At 48.4% G+C, this 21,039-nt stretch overlaps 1 protein-coding gene across 1 annotated transcript; it reads left to right on the top strand.

Moving 5' to 3' along the window:
• Positions 1-831: 831 nt before the first annotated feature.
• ANAPC7 (anaphase promoting complex subunit 7) lies at positions 832-15,014 on the top strand. Its single transcript, XM_032229523.1, has 11 exons — positions 832-1,041; positions 2,335-2,521; positions 4,089-4,208; positions 4,299-4,410; positions 7,193-7,346; positions 8,043-8,185; positions 8,592-8,709; positions 8,804-9,000; positions 11,194-11,418; positions 12,864-13,014; positions 13,774-15,014. The coding sequence occupies exons 1-11, from the start codon at positions 941-943 to the stop codon at positions 13,961-13,963; spliced, it is 1,698 nt and encodes a 565-aa protein (XP_032085414.1). The 5' UTR covers positions 832-940; the 3' UTR covers positions 13,964-15,014.
• The last annotated feature ends 6,025 nt before the right edge of the window (positions 15,015-21,039 follow it).

Below are 21,039 nucleotides of genomic sequence, written 5' to 3'. Positions count from 1 at the left end.
GTCCAGAAGGCATTGGGTAGGGAAGGCTCCACATTTGCAGGCTACATTTGCTCCAAATAAGTCCTATAATGCAAGCATTGCAGGGCAAAAATGTAGCACTCCAACAACTGCATCACACAAAGCCGTCGCCTCTAAGAAAACGTGCATAAAAGGTGAACAACTGGGAGTTGGGGGCCGTATGCATCTATTAAATGCACAAATAGTTCTGTTTCTTTAGCAATAAATGCTACAAGGGGCAAAACGTGCCGCCTCCCTCCCACCCTTATTTATTTTCAAATTAAAAACGCCTGGTCAAGTCATCCGGTATGTCTCCACACCGCCTGTCTGCCGTCATCTATGCTTTGCAATGCAGTGCTGCGGGCGCCCGGTTGGCGAAGGAAGCGAGAGACATTTTAAAAAAAAAAAAGCGGTCGCACACTTCCGCGCATGCTCAGACGGTCCCGGTCTCCCTCCCGTTTCCTATTTCCTAGACCAGTGTTTCTCAACCTTGGCAACTTGAAGGTGTCCGGACTTCAACTCCCAGAATTCCCCAGCCAGCATTCGCTGGCTGGGGAATTCTGGGAGTTGAAGTCCGGACATCTTCAAGTTGCCAAGGTTGAGAAACACTGTCCTAGACCGGTTTGGGGGCGAGGTAGTCTAAGTCAGTGCCCGATGAAAACCCTTCCCGATTTGTACAAATGATGGAGATCCGTTTATTTATTTTTTAGAAGAGGAGAGGGAAACCCACGGCACGGAGGCGCGGTGTGGAAAAAGCGGCCGTTCCTGGGGTGGCTGGATGTTTTTTTTGGGCAGGCGAGAAGTAGGCAGCCCCGGCGAGGGGGCGTGGCGGGCGGTGTCATGGCCGCCCTCGGCGCGAGGACCCCAAAAGGAGGCGCCATTTTAGAGCCGTTCCGCCGAGTTCGCCCGAGTTTCGCCGCCGCCGTTTCGCTTCTCCGCCGCCATGAGCGTCGTGGACCATGTGCGGGAGATGGCGGCCGCCGGGCTGCACTCCAACGTGCGGCTGCTCAGCGGCCTCCTGCTCACTATGAGCGGGAACAACCCGTGAGTGTGGCGGCCCCCCCCCGCTGGAGCGGAGCGGGGAAAGGAGACCACGCAGCGATCGGCCGTGGAGGAAAACAACAACAACAAGCAGCCCTGGGCTGGGGATGATGGGCGTGGAGATTCCAGAGCAGTTGTTCTCGACCCCGGCAGCTTGAAAATGGAGGGACGGGGGAGGACTACAACTCCCAGCTTTGGTTGCTGGCTGGGGGATTCTGGGAGTTGTAGTCCTCCCCCGTCCCTCCATATTCAAGATGCCAAGGTTGAGAAGACCTGCTCTTGTAGGCTCCACGGGAGGCTGGCTCGGGAGGATGGGATAGGGAATCTAGGCAGGGTCGGGAGAGAAGACTGGCTGGGGATGATGGGAGTCCTAGCATCTCCCCCATCTCCCAGCTGCTGAGGTTGAGAAACACAGCTCTAGACACTATGGGAGGCTGGCTCAGGAGGATGGGGTAGGGAATCTAGGCAGGGTGGGCAGCAATCCGGCGAGAAGACGGATGCACTGGCTGGGGATGATGGGAGTTCTAGCATCTCCCCCCCATCTTCCAGCTGCTGAGGTCGAGAAGCACTGCTTTTCTAGACACGGGACGCAAGGCTCAGGAGGATGGGATAGGGAATCTAGGCAGGGTGGGCGAGAAGACTGGCTGGGGATGATGGGAGTCCTAGCATCTCCCCCATCTCCCAGCTGCTGAGGTTGAGAAACACAGCTGTGGACACTATGGGAGGCTGGCTCAGGAGGATGGAATAGGCAGGGTGGGCAGCAATCCAGCGAGAAGACTGGCTGGGGATGATGGGAGTTCTAGCATCTCCCCCATCTCCCAGCTGCTGAGGTTGAGAAACACAGCTCTAGACGCTATGGGAGGCTGGCTCAGGAGGATGGGATAGGCAGGGTGGGCAGCAATCCGGTGAGAAGATGGATGCACTGGCTGGGGATGATGGGAGTTCTAGCATCCCCCCCATCTTCCAGCTGCTGAGGTTGAGAAGCACTGCTTTTCTAGACACGGGACGCAAGGCTCAGGAGGATGGGATAGGGAATCTAGTCAGGGAGGGCATCAAAAGTTGAGTGGTCAGGCTGGGGACGATGGGAGTTGTAGTGCGGGGGGGGGGCCACCCACCAGAAAGAAGCTGGGTGGGGGGAAAGCTTCCCTTGCCAATATTTGCGGTAGAAATTTGCCTCCTTAGGCTGGTCCTGCTTGTATTTTCTCTCGAGCTTGGTCTACCTCGCAGGGTGGGTGTGCCGGGGGAAGGGAGTGCCTGGAAGAGGCGGACTCTGACCGGGACGTGTCTTCCTTGCAGGGAGCTCTTCTCCCCCTCGCAGAAGTACCAGCTGCTGGTCCACCACGCCGACTCCCTCTTCCACGACAAAGAATACCGCAACGCCGTCAGCAAGTACACCATGGCGCTCCAGCAGAAGAAGGCGCTGAGCAAGACCTCCAAAGTCCGGCCTTCCACCGGCGGCGCAGCCTCCACTCCCCAGAGCCAGGTGGGTGCAAGGCCCACCCGCCCGAGTCAAACCCCGATTGTTCGGGAAGCCGGCCCCCTCTCGACGCTCAGAATAACAGAGTCGGAAGGGGCCTGGGAGGTCTTCTAGTCCAACCCCCTGCTCAAGCAGGAGACCCTCTAGCATTCGGGACAAATGGGCTGTCCAGCCTCTTCTTGGAGACTTCCAGTGATGGAGCGCCCACATCTTCTGGATTAACTTCCACTGGTTCATTCTTCTCACGGTCGAGAAATTCCTCCTTAGTTCTAGGTTGGATCTCTCCCATCTTATCCCCTTCTCTCCCCCTCAGTCTAACTCCTTAGCATCAGAGCGTTTTTCAGGTGGGGAGGGGGAGCAGGATGTCTAAACTCCCAGACCGCCAGGCCGGATGAGTCACGCGCCAGCCACGCCCACACCCAAGTGGCAGTTGGAACAGAATTCTTTTCAGCTGGGGAGGGGGAGTAGAACGTCTAAGTCCTTAGCATCAGAGCGTGTTAATAATAATATAAGAAATACCAATGATCTGATGGTCATTTCCAAAAAATCCTTTCTTAGCTAGAAGCCAAGAGGAACATACAGGCCAGAATTCACGTTTGTAGGCTTCATGGCTTTGGAGATTTTGTGAGTGGTATTTTGGATAGATAGATAGATGATAGATAGATAGATAGATAGATAGATAGATAGATAGATAGATAGATAGATAGATATAATATGATAGATAGGTAGATAATAGAGAAGATAGATATAGATAGATAGATATAATAGGATATATATATATGTAGGTAGGTAGGTAGGTAGGTGGGTAGGTAGGTAGGTAGGTAGGTAGGTAGGTAGGTAGGTAGGTAGGTAGGTAGATAGATAGACAGACAGACAGACAGACAGACAGACAGACAGACAGACATACATACATACATATACAGATACGGTAGGTGGATAGATTGATAGATGGTAGATAGATGATAGAGAGATAGACAGAGATTAGATGATAGACAGGTAGATAGATATAGAGATAGATAGATAGATAGATAGATAGATAGATAGATAGATAGATAGATAGATAGATAGACAGACAGACATAGATACAGTAGGTAGATTGATAGATGAGAGATAGATGAGAGAGAGTTTAGATTATAGATAGGTAGATAGACATACATACATACATACATACATAATATACATACATACATACATACGGTGGTAGATAGATTGAAAGATAGACAGATTAGATTATAGATAGGTAGATATATAGACAGACAGACATAGATACGGTAGATAGGTAGGTAGACAGACAGACATATAGATACAGTAGGTAGATTGATAGATAAATGAGAGATAGAGAAGAGAGATAGACAGATTAGATTATAGGTAGATAGATAGATACATTGATACATTGCTAGATAGATGAGAGATAGATGAGAAATAGAGAGATAGATAGAGATTAGATGATTAGGAAGGTAGGTAGATAGATAAGATAGATTAGATAAGAGAGAGAGAGAGATAAAATAGATTAGATAGGTGATTAGATAAAATAGATAAGATAGATAACGCCTGCTTCTTTTTCCCCCCTTAGTGTCTGCCCTCTGAAATCGAAGTGAAATACAAAATGGCCGAATGTTACACCATGTTAAAGCAAGACAAAGATGCCATCGCCGTCCTGGATGGCATCCCTTCCAGACAGAGGACCCCCAAGGTAGGTTCCTCTCCATGGATTGAACCCCCTGGGCGAGGTTGTGTGTCTCTCTGAGTCGAAAGCTTCTTGCTGTGGCTTTTCTTCTTGCAGATTAACATGATGCTGGCCAGCTTGTACAAAAAAACGGGGCAAGAGCGTTCCTCGGTGACCAGTTACAAGGAGGTGCTGAGGCAGTGCCCGCTGGCTCTCGATGCCATCCTAGGTAGCTCCCCTATCTCCTTCCTCTTCCATCGCTTCTCGCCGTTGGCAAGGAGTAAAATTGGCTAGTTTTTATTCGCAGCTGACACTGGAACACCATCTGTCGGCTGTGACCGGAGGGGGGGGGGGGGCTTTGCCCAGGTTCGCCTGGTGCACCAACTGCGGCCCTATTTGGACCGGGATACACTTCTAACTGTCACTCACGCCCTTGTCACCTCAAGGCTGGATTATTGCAACGCGCTCTACATGGGGCAACCCTTGAAAAGCTTTCGGAGACTGTAGTTAGTCGAGAATGCGGCCGCGCGCGAGCGATATTGGGTGCACCGAGGTTACACCCACGTTACACCTGTCCTCCGCGAGCTGCACTGGCTACCTATTGATCTCCGGACGCAATTCAAGGTGTTGGTTATTACCTTTAAAGCCCTACATGGCTCAGGGCCAGCGTACCTGTGAGACCGCCTACTGCCACATACCTCCCAGCGGCTGAAAAGACCCCACAGATTGGGCCTCCTTCGGATGCCCTCAGCCAGACAATGTCGGCTGGCGTATCCCCGGAGGAGGGCCTTCCCTGTGGCTGCTCCGACCCTGTGGAATCAGCTACCCCCAGAGGTCCGAACCTTACCCACTCTCATGGCCTGCAGGAAAGCTGTTAAAACCTGGCTGTTCTGGCAGGCCTGGGGGCTGTTGACCTCATTGTTAAGGTCCAGCCCCGATTAGAACGAATGCATTTGTTGTGATTTTAAATCTGTTTTTTTCTTATTTTTTCCTCCTCCTCCTTTTTGTAAGCCGCCCGGAGTCCTTCGGGATTGGGCAGCATATAAATTTTAATAATAAATAAATAATAGTTTGACAAAAAGGCATGGCGAAGGGTCAAACCTCTCAGGGAAGGGAGGCCGGAAGGCTTCCAAGTGAGCGTAAAGTACTTGGGCCTTACTCTCACTTAGTATCTGGAATGGAACGTGGCGTGCAGAGTCCTCTCTGCGGCCAGGAGAGCTGTCTCTTTAGCTCAGCTCCTCTGCCCATTTACCCACGCCTCCCGCCAACCAATAGCAATAGCAATAGCAGTAGACTTATATACCGCTTCATAGGGCTTTCAGTCCTCTCTAAGTGGTTTACAGAGAGTCAGCATATTGCCCCCAACAATCCGATAGATAGATAGATAGATAGATAGATAGATAGATAGATAGATAGATAGATAGATTGCAATAGCAATAGCAATAGCAGTGGACTTATATACCGCTTCATAGGCCTTTCAGCCCTCTCTAAGCGGTTTACAGAGAGTCAGCATATTGCCCCCAACCACAATCTGGGTCCTCATTTTACCCATCTCGGAAGGATGGAAGGCTGAGTCAACCCTGAGCCGGTGAGATTTGAACCGCTGAACTGCTGATCTAGCAGTAGCCTGCAGTGCTGCATTTAACCACTGCACCACCAGCTGGTCTCAGGCCTTTGCCACGCATCCATGGGAGTCACGGTGCAGGTGGGGGTCACGTGTGTAGAGCGGCCACACGCATGCATGGGGGGGACGGGGTGTCGGGGGTGTTTGCACACACATTGCCTTACGGGTGCGCATGGACGCTGTGGCACATTCACCCGTTTTCAGCATGCAACAAGAAAAAGTTTAGCCATCACCCGAGATTGGGTTCTGCTTGAGCAGGGGGCTAGACTAGAAGACCTCCAAGGTCCCTTCCGTCTCATTCATTCTATTCTATCCTATGATCAGGAGATTAAAGTGTAGAGGAAACTAGTTTTACCAATTATTTTGGTCCTTTTTTTTAAAAAAAAATATGAATTTAGATTGTCGCCTATCTGCACGTGGCAACTCAAGGCGGCTTGCAGAATATAAAACCTCATTTAAAAAAAAAAATAAAACTAAGAAGAATCAAATAAAGTAATATAATAAAATAAAATACGGCATTCAGTTTTGGTGGCCACGATGTAGAAAAGATGTGGAGACTCTGGAAAGAGTGCAGAGAAGAGCAAGAAAGAGGATTAGGGGACTGGAGGCTAAAACATATGAGGAACGGTTGCAGGAATTGGGTATATCTAATTTAAGCAAAAGAAGGACCAGAGGAGACATGATAGCAGTCTTCCAATCTCTCAGGGGCTGCCCCAAAGAAGAGGGAGTCAAACTATTCTCTAAAGCAGTGTTTTTCAACCACTGTGCCGCGGCACACTAGTGTGCCGTGACATAGTGTAAGGTGTGCCGTGGGAAAAACACTTTATATATAGTCAATATAGGCACAGAGTTAATTTTTTTTAACATTTTCTAATGGTGGTGTGCCTCGTGATTTTTTTCATGAAAAAAGTGTGCCTTTGCACAAAAAAGGTTGAAAAACACTGCTCTAAAGCACCTGAGGGTAGAACAAGAAGCAATGGGTGGAAACTAATCAAGGAGAGAAGCAACTAAGGAGAAATTTCCTGACAATTAGAACAATTAATCAGTGGAACAGCTTTGCCTCCAGAAGTTGTGAAAGCCCCAACACTGGAAGTCTTTAAGAAGATGCTGGATAGCCATTTGTCTGAAGTGATGTAGGGTTTCCTGCCTAGGCAGGGGGTTGGACTAGAAGACCTCCAAGGTCCCTTCCGACTCTGCTATTCTATTCTATTCTAAAATCACACACACACACCCCATGGTCCCCTCTGGCCACGCTGGGTGGGCTTCATCTCCCACTTCATCTCCCACCAAACTCTCCAATCTGGTCTGGTCGCATTCAGCTGCCAGAACAAGCCTGGTTTTCTTTGTCAGCCTGGATATCGTAACCACAGTCTGTCCCCTTCGATAGGCTTGCTGTCGCTCTCGGTGAAAGGGGCAGAAGTGGCTTCCTTGACCATGAACGTCATTCAGAGCATCCCAAACCTGGACTGGCTTTCGGTGTGGATCAAAGCGTACGCCTTCGTGCACACGGGCGATAACACCCGAGCCATCAACACCATCTGGTGAGCCCCCCAGGTTGAGACGCCGGTGGTTTGATCCAATTAGGATCCGATTTAGAACGCATGTTATTTCCCACCCACCCACCCCAATTACAGATGTTTCCTTCCTTTCACTCTTTAAAGATAGGGATTCCGGAATCTTGTTTTAGAACCCATCCTAATTTTTCCCCATTTCTGGAAGGAGGGAAAGGAGAGGAGGAAGGAAGGAAGGAGAGAAGAAAGAGAAGAAAGGGGGGTAGGAAGGAGGGAGGGAAGGAGGGAAGGAGAGAAGGAGAGAAGGAGAGAAGAAAGGAGGGAAGGAAGGAGAGAAGGAGGGAAGGAAGGAGGGAATGTAGGAGAGAAGGAAGGGGGGAAGGAAGGAGAGAAGGAGAAAAGAAAGGGAGGGAAGGAAGGAGAGAAGGAGGGAAGGGGAAGGAGGGAGGGAAGGAAGGGGAGTAGGAGAGAAGAAACGAGGGAAGGAAAGAGGGAGGGAGGGAAGAAGAAGTAGGACCGTTGTAAGATAAGATGGATCTATGGGATGATAAAAAAGCAATCTTCAAGTATATTGTCAACAGTAGGGAAAAATTGTTATAAATACATATTATTAATAACAGTTATGAGATCATATAATTGTGAATGTATATATGAAATTGATAAAATAAAATTAAAAAAAAAATTTCCCCCCATTTCTGTTTACCCACCCACCCACCCACCCAAAAGCTCGCTGGAGAAAAAGTCACTCCTGAGAGACAACGTGGATATTTTGGGCAGTTTAGCAGATTTATATTTCAGAGCCGGCGACAACAAGAATGCCATCCTAAAATTTGAACAGGCCCAGATGTTGGATCCGTATTTAATCAAAGGTAAGGCGTCAGACGCCGTGGCTCAGGGTCTAAGACGCTGAGATTGTCGATCGGAAAGGCCGGCGGTTTGGCGGTTCGAATCCCCAGCGCCGCGTAACGGAGCGAGCTCCCGTGACTCGTCCCAGCTTCTGCCAACCTAGCCGTTCGAAAGCAGGTAAAAAATGCAAGTAGAAAAATAGGAACCACCTTTGGTGGGAAGGGAACAGCGTTTCTGTGCGCCTTCGCCATTGAGTCATGCCGGCCACATGACCACGGAGACGTCTTCGGACAGCGCTGGCTCTTCGGCTTTGAAATAGGGACGAGCACTGCCCCCTAGAGTCGGGAACGACTAGCATGTATGTGCGAGGGGAACTTTTTACCTTGTGGTTCTTCTAAAGTTTGTTTTTTTTCCGTTTGTGTTTCTTAGGGATGGACGTCTATGGTTACTTACTGGCTCGAGAGGGTCGGCTGGAAGATGTGGAGAACCTCGGGTGCCGGCTCTTCAACATCTCCGATCAGCACGCCGAGCCTTGGGTTGTCTCAGGGTAACCATGACCCTTCCTAACTTCCCTCCAAAGGGTTCGGAATCCACCCGGGCTCCCTTCCAAGTCCTTTCCTCTCCCTCCTCTCCCTCCGCAGCTGCCACAGCTTCTACAGCAAGCGTTACTCGCGGGCCTTGTACCTGGGGGCCAAAGCCATCCAGCTGAACAGCAACAGCGTCCAGGCCCTGCTGTTGAAAGGCGCCGCTCTACGGAACATGGGCAGAGTGCAGGAGGCCATCATCCACTTCCGCGAAGCGATCCGGCTCGCCCCGTGCAGGCTGGATTGCTACGAAGGTGAGAGGCTGCCCAAGGTAAATATTTTGAGAAGCCTCCAAATCCCCCACCGGGTGGGAAACGGAGGCTGTGGGTTTCCTTTTGAGGGATCTCTGACTCAATACCACTCTAGCCCTAGTAAGCCCACGCTTAAGAGTACTGCGTCCAGTTTTGGTCCCCACACTATAAAAAGGATGTGGAGACTCTGGAAAGAGCGCAGAGAAGAGCAACAAAGAGGATTAGGAGACCAGAGGCTAAAATGTATGAAGAACGGTTGCATGGGCATGTCTAGTTTAATGAAAAGAATGGATTAAGGGAGACAGGATAGCAGTCTTCCAATATTTGAGGGGCTGCCACGGAGAGGAAGGGGGTCAAGCTATTCTCCAAAGCACCCGAAGGCCAGACAAGGAGGAATGGATGGAGACTGATCAAGGAGAGATTCAACCTGGAAATAAGGAGGAATTTTCTGACAGTGAGAACAATTAACCCGTGGAACAGAAGTTGCCTTCGGAAGTTGTGGGAGCTTCATCACTTGAGATTTTCAAGAATAGACTGGGCTGCCATCTGTCAGAAATGGTGTAGGGTCTTCTGCTTGAGCAGGTGGTTGGACTGGGTGACCTCCAAGGTCCCTTCCAACTCTGTTAATCTGAATCTATCTAAGATGATCAAAGTCCTGGAGGCTAAAACATAGGAAGAACGGTTGCAGGAACTGGGCATGGCTAGTCTAGTGAAGAGAAGGACCAGGGGAGACAGGAGAGGATCTTCCAATATTTGAGGGGCTGCCACAGAGAGGGGGGGGGGGGGGTTCAAGCTATTCTCCAAAGCATCTTTGAAGGCCAGGCAAGGAAGAATGGATGGAAACTGACCAAGGAGAGATTCAAGCTGTAAATAAGGAGGAATTTCTTGACAGTGAGAACCATCAACCCATGGAACAGAAGTTGTGGGAGCTTCATCCCTGGAGGCTTTCAAGAAGAGACTGGGCTGCCATCTGTCAGAAATGGTGTAGGGCCTCCTGCTTGAGCAGGTGGTTGGACTGGGTGACCTCCAAGGTCCCTTCCAACTCTGTTAATCTGAATCTATCTAAGATGATCAAAGGCCTGGAGGCTAAAACATAGGAAGAACGGTTGCAGGAACTGGGCATGGCTAGTCTAGTGAAGAGAAGGACCAGGGGAGACAGGAGAGGATCTTCCAATATTTGAGGGGCTGCCACAGAGAGGGGGGGGGGGTTCAAGCTATTCTCCAAAGCATCTCTGAAGGCCAGACAAGGAAGAATGGATGGAAAGTGACCAAGGAGAGATTCAACCTGGAAATGAGGAATTTTCTAACAGTGAGAACAATCAACCCATGGAACAGAAGTTGTGGGAGCTTCATCCCTGGAGGCTTTCAAGAAGAGACTGGACTGCCATCTGTCAGAAATGATGTAGGGCCTCCTGCTTGGGCGGGGGGTTGGACTAGATGACCTCCAATGTCCCTTCCAACTCTGTTAATCTGTTAAACTTCTGCATAGAAATTGGTGGACGTCGCTAGAGTTACCTTGAGAATCTCAACCATCCATGGTTGTCCCGGAGGTGCTTTTTCCAAAAGGCAACGGGACTTAAGAGCCGAGGTGGGGCAGTGGTTAGGGTGCAGTACTGCAGGCCACTTCAGCTGACTGCTATCTGCAGTTCGGCTGTTCAAATCTCACCGGCTCAAGGTTGACTCAGCCTTCCATCCTTCCAAGGTGGGTGAAATGAGGACCCGGATTGTTGGGGGGCAATATGCTGACTCTGTAAACCGCTTAGAGAGGGCTGAAAGCCCTATGAAGCGGTATATAAGTCTAACTGCTATTGCTATTGCAATCTATCTATCTATCTATCTGTCTGTCTGTCTGTCCGTCTATCTATCTATCTATCTATCTATCTATCTATCTATCTATCTATCTATCTATCTATCTATCTATCTAATCAACTATCTATGTATCTATCTATCTACTCTATCTATCTATCTATCTATCTATCTATCTATCTATCTATCTATCTATCTATCTATCTATCTATCGGATTGTTGGGGGCGATATGTTGACTCTGTAAACCGCTTAGAGAGGGCTAGAAGCCCTATGAAGCGGTATATAAGTCTAACTGCTATTGCTATTGCTACTTCGTTGGGTTTCTTTTTCCTTGTCCATTGCTTTGTTCCTGAGCCGCCCTCCTTCATCCGCCTCCTTCTGCCCTCCAGGTCTCATCGAGTGCTACCTGGCCTCCAACAGCCTCCGGGAGGCCACCGTGATGGCCAACAACGTCTACAAGACCCTGGGGGCCAACGCCCAGACGCTGACGCTCCTGGCCACCGTCTGCCTGGAGGATCCCGTGGCCCAGGAGAAAGCCAAGACCTTGTTGGACAAAGCCCTGATGCAACGCCCCGATTACATCAAAGCGGTGGTCAAGAAGGCCGAATTGCTCAGTAAGTCGGCTTCCCACCCACCCCCCCCTCCGGCCCTTTTATGTTCAAAAGTTTTATTTCTTTTAAAACAAACATTTCATCATTCCTCAATCAGTAAGACATCGAAGTACAATTTTTTGTGTGTCAAAATAATTCTAGTTTACCACCAAATTCTTGTCTAGCCTAATATATACCCCTCCCTCCCTCCCCCCAACCCCCCCTCCTCCTTCCCCCCCCCCCCCGACTTCCCAGAACCCGTACAGGGTATGGATTTCTAACAAACACAGTCTAAAATCTATTGAGAAAAAAAATAAAATAAAAAAATTAATAACATTCTACATTGACCTTAGCTTCTTCTTGCTGAACTAACTTTAAACAATTTAAATCATTTCTGATCTTAAGCATAGGCTAACTGGAGTTCCTTGGTCCCGTATTTATTTTGTATATAGTCAATCCATTTTTTCCAGTCTCGTTTATATCTCTCGTTTGAGTGATCTTTAAGATATGCCGATATTTTAGCCATCTTGGCTAAGTTTGTAACTTTCAATGTCCATTCTTGGGTTGTAGGCAGGTCTTCCTTCTTCCAGTATTGCGCCACCAACAGTCTTGCTGCCGTTATTAGGTGCAGAATCAAGTCCCCCCCCCCCCCGGCCCTTTTAGACGGGCTCCGAAATGATCCTGTCCGCTCTGGGATTTGCACGGGGGGGGGGGGAGTGTTTCCTGTTGGTTGGTGGGCTTGTTTGTGTGTTTATGTATATCCTGCCTTTACTATTTTGTATAAATAACTCAAAGGCAGCGAACACGGACCATCCTCCTTCCTCCTCCCGTTTCCCCCATAGTAACAATTCTGTGAGTTGGGCTGAGAGAGGGAGGGGCTGGCCCAGAGTCACCCAGGCAGCTTTCGTGGCTAAGTGGGAACTAGAACTCCCAGTCTCCTGGCAATTGGCTCCAAATCACCGGAGTGGCTTTCGTGCCTAAATAGCAATAGCAGTTAGACTTATATACCGCTTCATAGGGCTTTCAGCCCTCTCTAAGCGGTTTACAGAGTCAGCATATTGCCCCCAACAACAATCCGGGTTCTCATTTTATCCACCTCGGAAGGATGGAAGGCTGAGTCAACCCTGAGCCGGTGAGATTTGAACCGCTGAACTAGCAGTCAGCTGAAGTGGCCTGCAGTACTGCACTCTACCCACTGCGCCACCTCGGTTCTAAAGTGGGACTAGAACTCCCAGTCTCCTGGCGATTGGACCCAAATCACCCAGCCGGCTTTCGTGCCTAAAGTGGGACTAGAACTCCCAGTCTCCTGGCGATCGGCCCCAAATCACCCAGCTGGCTTTCAGGGCTAAGTCAGGACTCGAATTCACCGTCTCCTGCCTCCCTTCCTCCCACAGCCTGGCGCTGCAACCACTAAACCAGATTACAAACCGTCTGTTGCACCGCTGCATTTCATTTTCCTTTCCCGGCAGGCCGAGAGCAGAAGTACGATGACGGGATCGCTCTGCTCCGCAACGCCTTGGCCAACCAGAGTGACTGCATCCTACATCGGATGCTGGGAGACTTCCTTGTGGCCGTCAATGAATATCAGGAAGCCATGGACCAGTACAGCATCGCTTTAAGGTAGCCCTTCTGCCTTCGTTCCCCTCCTTCTCTTAACGCCGCTCTGCATCTCATTAACTCACAGCCACTGATGCAGAAAGGCCTCAACGGGTGGGACTCAGCCAGTTCAGGCTGGTTCGGGAGAACTGGATGTTAATTTTAATCTGGCAGCAGATTCGGACAGTGAGGAGGGTTGGGGAGGAAGATGGGCCGGTCCTGGAGTCTGGGGAAGGCTCTGAGGAGGGCTCTGTGTCGGAGGCAGAGAGGGGGGCCAGGGCCATCCGACAGTTCTCAGCTGCCTTCAGAGTCAGACATCGGTGGGGCAGAAGAACAGCTGGAGCCTCTTCCCAGTGTGCGTATGCACAGGGTAGCCAGATGAAGGGAACAGCTAAGGAACAGGTGTCGACTTGGGAGTAAAGCCACAGGTGGACGGTGAATGGCCCCTCCCAGAGGGAATAAAAGAGGAGCGACAGGGGAGTGGAGTTTGCAGGAGACCATTAGTTCGCTTCATTGGTTCGTGACTCTCTGAGGCTCCTTGCCAAGTTCTGCAGATCTCGGCCTGGCAGCTCTCCAAGCCAGATAAGGTCTGTGACCGAAAATCCTCCCTTGAAAGACTTTGCTGGATGTGAATGAGCAGAATTCACAGTCAATTAATAAAAGGGGTTTTTGTCGGGACCAGGAGTTGGCTTCAGGCTCTCGGGAAGCCTCGGTCAGAGCAGTGGCAAGCCAGGTGAGGATTCCAGCCCTCCAGGCCCTGATCTTTCTGTCTCCCCTCCCCAGTTTGGATCCCAACGACCAGAAGTCGCTGGAAGGCATGCAGAAAATGGAGAAGGAAGAGAGTCCCACCGACGCCACCCAGGAAGAGGACGTGGACGACATGGAGGGCAGCGGAGAGGAAGGGGATCTGGAAGGCAGTGACAGCGAGGCGGCTCTGTGGGTCGATCAGGAGCAGTGGTTCCGTGGGCAGTGAGGTCCCCGTTGTTACGCACGAGGCAGCACTTAACACGCCAGGGGCGGCTGGTGTTCTCGCCTTCCGTGGCCAGGACAGGAAACGTGGATTTGCAGGATAGGCCGAGGCCCGGATCCATTAAAAAAGGAAGGAAATATTCTGCTTCTCCATCACGCTTGTCATTTCTATTCATGGACCGCGACGGCTGAGCGGTTTGTGTTTTAGGGACTCCGGGACCCAATTCGGAGTCCTTTCTAAAATTAGACCCTTCAAAGGAACTTCGAAAGCCTTTTCCACAAAACGCCTTTGGAAATCGTTGCAAAAAAGCCATTACGCTTTCCCCCCAGCGGCGTTGAAAGTGGGAAGCTTTTCTCCTGTGGCGGAAGAGGGTCTTTTATTCTGACCCTTTAAGAGGCCCAAACGCCCCCAGGGACTGGCAGGAGGGGGGGGGGAATTGGGTGGGTGGGGGAACAGTTTTTCCCAGCTTTTCTGCCCCCACAAACTCCTGAGTCTCGAGTGTGAGGTTTAGCGCATTCGTTTTTTGAGACGGAAGCGTGCTGCTTCCGGATACCTAATTGACCAACGGCAGCCGAAAACATATCCGGAGAATTCACGTCATTTTTTTAAAAAAAACAAAGCTTAATGCGCGAGTGACTTTCCTTTTGGATATTGTGGTTGTTAGATTTAGCCAGAGGGACCATCGCCAAGAAAGCCGCCGCCGTGCCAAGGTGTGATCCCAAGTAGTTTTGATTCAGCGTCATCCCATCCCTAGAAAAAGGGGAGTATTAAAATGTTTTTTCCCCCTTGATTTTCTGCTACAAATTTCCAATTTGGCTCCCGTTAAATGAGTCGGTTTTGGCCACGTGGGGCTTGTCTTGTCGCTCGCGGGCGAATGGCTTTTAGCGTTTCCTCAAACTTTCGTCCGAGTCTCCGGGACTCGTTTTTCTGCTCCCTCAGAACTTTTTATTTCTTGGCAATGTTCAGGGGGGGCCTTCTCGAACGTACCCTTGTAATATTTCACCCATTTCTTGAGAATAAATGTGTACCATTGAAATAAAACCGCCTTCATCCATTTTTGTAACTCGACCTGTGGCGTTGTTGTCGTGTCCGTAAAAGTGTTTTATTGTCCGTTTTCCTCAGTGGATTTTTACCTCAGTATGTTACAGGTGTAGCTTATTCGGTTATCGAATGTTTATTTAATAGGGACGTGGGGGCTCAGGGGCTAAGACGCTGAGTTTGTCGATCAGAAAGGTCGGCAGTTCAAACCCCAGCGTAAAGGAGTGAGCTCCCGTGACTCGTCCCAGCTTCTGCCAACCTAGCAGTTCGAAAGCAGGTAAAAAATGCAAGTAGAAAAACAGGAACCACCTTTGGTGGGAAGGGAACAGCGTCCCGTGGGCCTTCGGTGTTGAGTCATGCCGGCCACACGACCACGGAGACGTCTTCGGACAGCGCTGGCTCTTCGGCTTTGAAAGGGAGATGAGCACCGCCCCCTAGAGTCGGGAACGACTGGCACATATATGCAAGGGGAACCTTTATCTTTAATGTCTATTTCTTCTGATTGAACACAAATAAGAATGAAGACACTCTAAAAGTTTTTGTTTATTTAAATATCTTAAATCTATCAGACCTGAAATCCATGTATCTTGTAAGGAGCTATGCAGTGGCTAAGAGGCTGAGCTTGTCGATCAGAAAGGTTGGCAGTTTGGAGGTTCGAATCCCCAGCGCCGCCTAACGGAGTGAGCTCCCGCTCCCTTCCTCAGAGTCTCTTAGCTTATTTTCATTTGGTGACAATTTTTATAATTTATTTAACATCAAACGGAGCCGGGCTGAGCTCTTGGCAGCCGACAGGTAAGGGCGAATAATTCCTGCTTACCAGCCACCTGTGGTCTTGCAAAGGGTGGGTGGGCTTAATCACTAACACTTAACGGTGGGAGCGTTGGATGTTTCAAGGCCTGTGACAGATGTTTACATCGTTAAACCCGTGTTTAAAATTACCGACAGCTTTTCTTCCGGGCGTAGAAAGAAACGGACTTTAATGGACTTGAGAAATGAGAGTGTTTAGATCTGGGCCTTTCAATGCAGGCTCTCTTTTCGCAATTATAATTGTCATGATAACTGTGGCTTGGACGCCCCCAAGGCTATGAATTGCTGCTACAAAAAGCTTTCAGCATTGTATGTAGCGAAGAGTGACGTTTATTTCCCAGACCAAAAATGGGGAGAAAGTGTCCCCATTTCCCCAAGCAACAAAAATTTGACATAGGTTGGTGGTTGCTTGGTGTTTCCCCACCCCCACCCCAGGAAACCACAGGTTGGTTTCAGCGTTTGGCCTTTGAGCTCTGGTGCTGGAGAAGAAGACTCCTGCATTGAGTCCCTTGGACGGCAAGGCCATCCAACTGGTCAGTCCTAGAGGAGATCAACCCTGGCTGCTCTTTAGAAGGCCGGATCCTGAAGAGGAAACTCAAAGACTTTGGCCACCTAAGGAGAAGGAAGAAGGACTCCCTGGAGAAGAGCCTCATGCTGGGAACGATGGAGGGCAGAAGAAGAAGAATGGGATGGCAGAGAAGGAGGTGGATGGATGGAGTCACCGAAGCAGCTGGCCTGAGCTTCAATGGACTCCAGGGGATGGTGAAAGACAGGGAGGCCTGGAGGAACGTGGTCCATGGGGTCACGATGGGTTGGACACAACTGCACAACTAACAACAACAACATAGAAAAGATTTGATAGATGATTGATTGATGGATGGATGGATGGATAGAAAAGATGGACTGCAAGGCCATCCAACCGGTCAGTCCTAGAGATCAACGCTGACTGCTCTTTAGAAGGCCAGATCCTGAAGAGGAAACTCAAAGACTTTGGCCACCTAAGGAGAAGGAAGGACTCCCTGGAAAAGACCCTCATGCTGGGAACGATGGAGGGTAAAAGAGGGGACGGCAGAGAAGGAGGTGGATGGATAGAGTCACCGAAGCAGCCGGCGTGAGCTTGAATGGACTCCAGAGGATGGTAGAGGACAGGAAGGCTTGGAGGAACGTTGTCCAGGGGGTCGTGATGAGTCGGGCACAACTTTGCAACTAACAATAAGGAAAAAGCCCCAGAAATGGGGGGGGGGGGGAAAGCCCTCCAGACAGCCTTTTCTGTTGGAGGAAGACTCCCAACAATTGAGAATGCTAGGGTTGGGCCAATGGGGGGGGGGCTCATTTGCACCCCTCTTGATTTACCCATAACGTGGGGTATTGCTTCCACGGCCCTTTCTAGGCTTCACCACCCAGAGTTTGTTTACTGCAGATGCTAGAGAGCCTGGCCCTTCTAGAGAACAGACTCTATGGTTGCTGGAACTCAATTGGGTTGGTTCACACAACGCTTTAAGCCAGGGGTCTCCAACCTTGGCAACTTTTAAGACTTGTGGACTTCAACTCCCAGAATTCCTGGAAGTTGGAAGTCCACAAGTCTTTAAAGTTGCCAAGGTTGGAGACCCCTGGCTTTAAGCAGATGTTTTTCAACCTCGTAAGATGGGTGGACTTCGCCAAGGTGGCTTTTCAAGAGTGAACCTTCTGGAGAAGCTCCTTGGATGAGAAGTGAAACCTCTTCAAGAAAAAACAAAGTCCAATTTGTCTCTTGGGAAACAAAAGTTACCTTTGGGACAAGTATGACTTGAAGATTTCCAAACGGGTGGATTTCAGCTCGCCGAAGTCCCTGGCTTCTTCCAAACGAAGGTTTTTGGGGAGCAAAAAACCAGGGAAACATTGGAATTAGAAAACAAAGAGTTCACAGAACATAAATCGGGCAACATCTGGAGAATGCCTCATTTGACAAAAAGATGAGCTGCCAATTTTTCCTCTTGATTTCTCTCTAAAATCCTTCGTTTCTTTCTGGCGTTAACCAACTTGGAGGTGGCTAAATTAACCCGGCATAAAATATCCTCCAGGAACGTAGGTCGCCTGGAAATGAATTTTCCTGTTCTGAAATAACCCTCCAAGGGAAAGTTTTATTCCCAAGTATAAATAAAACTGATTCAATGTTTAATATTGTTGGCCTTAGCTCAAGTACAGTAACGGCGACACAGCCATCACAAAAGCTTGGACTGCAAAGCTGGAAGCCAAAGCTGAAATCTTTTTATAGGAAATCTCTTAAAATAACACTTTATTCCCAGCCTAGAAGCCCCTAATGCATTCTGCCAAGGATTACCAGCAAAAGTCCCCACTATAATTACTTCTGTTTCTCGTGGCTTCTTCTCTTCAAAGCAGATGCCATGCGGGAGAAAAAAAATCCCTTGCTCTAATCCATTAATGCCACAATTGGAAGCAATAAAAAATACGAATTCCAATTGCAAGAGAGTATAAAAGAATATTCAAGAGGAAAAAAAAAAAGAAGCCTCACCATTTTCATTTGCAAAGGAGGGAAGGATTTCTTTCTTTTGTTGTCCTATCAGGATGGCAACTGTTGTGTCGTTAAATTTCGCTTTCTAAATGCTCTTCAAGAGCAGATGAAATGTTGGGGCTGCGGATGCCAAGTTCAAAAGATTCACTTCTTTTTTAAGTTCCAGCCACCGTTTAAAAAACTAAATTGTAATTGGCTGGCTAGTGAAAGAGTCCCATCGTTTGAAGCTGGAAGACATGCTACTTAAAAGGTTCCCCTCACACATCTGTGCTAGTCGTTCCCGGCTCTAGGGGGCGGTGCTCATCTCCCTTTCAAAGCCGAAGAGCCAGCGCTGTCCGAAGACGTCTCCGTGGTCGTGTGGCCGGCATGATTCAACGCCGAAGGCGCACGGAACGCTGTTCCCTTCCCACCAAAGGTGGCTATTTTTCTACTTGCATTTTTAACCTGCTTTCGAACTGCTAAGTTGGCAGAAGCTGGGACAAGTCACGGGAGCTCACTCCATTATGCAGCGCTAGGGATTTGAACCTCCAAACTGCCGATCTTTCTGATCGACAAGCTCAGCCTCTTAGCCACTGAGCCACCGCATAAGTCCTGTAGCTCCTTACAAGAATGATATTTAATCGGTGAAGACATCTAATGACTGGAAACGGAGAATCAAAGTTTGATTGTGATGCTCTCTGCCTAAGTTGCAAAGCATCCAACTCCAGATCTTGAAAATACATCAAAGGCAAAAAGGGTGTTTACTGTAGAATAAGTTTTTTATTTTACCCGAAACCAGGATGGTAGTGTGATGTTCCATCAGACGTTATTTACAACTTCTAAAAAAAAAAAAAAAAAGTCACACATGCTATCTTAGAAATGGATCCGAAGGGGCTCCACCACGCCGGGAGCCACGCCAATAAACCCTCGGCCACACTTTGCCCGTGGGAATTCCTTCGAGGTAGGATCCAGGCGAAGGCGCGTCTCCTGTGGGTTTGGAAATCCATCCGAGAAAAGTATCAAGGAAGGAAAACCGAGGGAGGGAGGGGTCCTGCCTGCTGCTTTGCTGGCGTTGGGAAGCCCTTCCAAGTTGACACCCCCCCCCCTCTTGTTCGGATAAAATGCGTCACGACTCGTGTATTGCACTGAACGACTTTTAGATTTTTAAAATAAGTTACACGACTACGTTGCAAAAAGAAAAAGTCTATTTGCACACTCCGGGTGATTATTTCTCTTTTTTAAAAAAAGAAACTGAAGTTATGGAATTTGAAGGTTTAAGAGTTATCTTAAAACATTTCAGGAACGGTACCATCCATCAAATGATCTGTATAAATAGAACTGCATATTGTACAGAGCTGTTTAAACTGTTAAATTTTTCTTTTTTTTTTTTAAAGATACAATAGAGGTTCATCGGCTACGTACAACTGAAAAGCATGCATTTTGACAGTCTAATACTGTACATTTTGATAAAGGATCAATAACATTTTACACAATGAAATATGGAAAAAGGAGGAGGGGAGGGGGAAATCTTGGCCGGATCATCACTCATATTTCTTGCTCAGCAGGTTAAGGGAGCCTCGTCTTCATGCATTCCCAGTACATCTTTTGCAGAAGTTTTTGTTTTTTATCAGTTAAAAACTATATTGCACAGTTTGGTAGATCTGTATATATAAACCTTTAGTTGTAAGAGCACCACACACTTCCTTCACGGAACACAAGTTTGCAGTTCAATTATTATTTTTTTCTCCTTCACTTTTGGGAAGGCTTTTAAAAAGTTTTTTTTTTTTCCATGTACAAGACTCATGCAGATGTTTTCAGCAGACGCGTTGCTAAAGACACATGCAAGAAAATTAACCTTACAATTCGGCAAAAATTGGTTTAGGACTAAATGATTTACTCCAGTTTCACTGCAAAGGAAAAAGAGAGAGAAAGAGAGAAAGAGAGAGAGAGAGAGAGAAAAGAAAACATTAGTGATAAAAGACAGATAAAAGAGAGCATAATCAAAGCAAAAGATTGCCTTTTTAAAATCTTTTTAAGACTTAGTAGCGATAGGCAATTGATCATAACTTCCCACGAGCCAACAGGAAAATACAGATTAGTGGAAAAAGAACTAAGCATTAAAAAGCTAAGAGGACATTTAGAATTAAGAGGCTTCCTTCATCCACCCGAAAGCTGCAAGCTGCTTAGCGGATCACACACAAATACAGACAATTGTGGAGTCGAGACATTCTTCAGAATTGTACCTTCCCTTTTAAGACCCCCAAAGTACAAACAGAGGGGGGTTTGTAACCCCTCTCCTTGGGGAGGGTTGAACCCTCAACACCTGGAGCCCAAATAAATCTAATCCATCCCTCCATATTCACTATTTAAGAGCGAGTCCGATTAAGGGCTTTGAAAGCGCAGGCAACTTTCAAACAGCATTGTTACTATTGCCTAGCAATGTAATAGCCATTTTTTTTTCCAGGAAAATCTACATCCACCCTTGGCATGTAGGCCACTCATATTTCCAGATTCCTGGGTCTCGTTTGCTTGGCATAACCAACAGCTCTTTCAAGGCAACCTGGTCTTAAACCGTTTGGCTTTTCCTATCGAGGCTCATTGGCTCTTATTAGGTTTTTTTCCCCTGAAATTTTTTGACCGTTTATTCTACAGTCCCTGTTTGAACCATTCCCTCTGGATAAAACATTTCCAATCTGCTTTTTTTGTCGTAAACTGAGGAGTGTGCCAGAAAATACCCATCTCT

The sequence above is a fragment of the Thamnophis elegans genome, chromosome 13 (genome assembly GCF_009769535.1).
Source record: "Thamnophis elegans isolate rThaEle1 chromosome 13, rThaEle1.pri, whole genome shotgun sequence".
In the NCBI taxonomy this organism is placed as follows: Eukaryota; Metazoa; Chordata; class Lepidosauria; order Squamata; family Colubridae; genus Thamnophis; species Thamnophis elegans.
The sequence above is the reverse complement of the archived record's forward strand: the minus strand, read 5'-3'. Positions and strand labels throughout refer to the sequence as shown.

Excerpts from the sequence above, each read along its gene's own strand:
- ANAPC7 (XM_032229523.1), top strand. The coding sequence starts at position 941 with ATGAGCGTCGTGGACCATGTGCGGGAGATGGCGGCCGCCGGGCTGCAC. Across the intron at positions 9,001-11,193 it reads CAGGCTGGATTGCTACGAAG|GTCTCATCGAGTGCTACCTG; the intron begins GTGAGAGGCTGC and ends TCTGCCCTCCAG. Across the intron at positions 13,015-13,773 it reads CAGTACAGCATCGCTTTAAG|TTTGGATCCCAACGACCAGA; the intron begins GTAGCCCTTCTG and ends TCCCCTCCCCAG.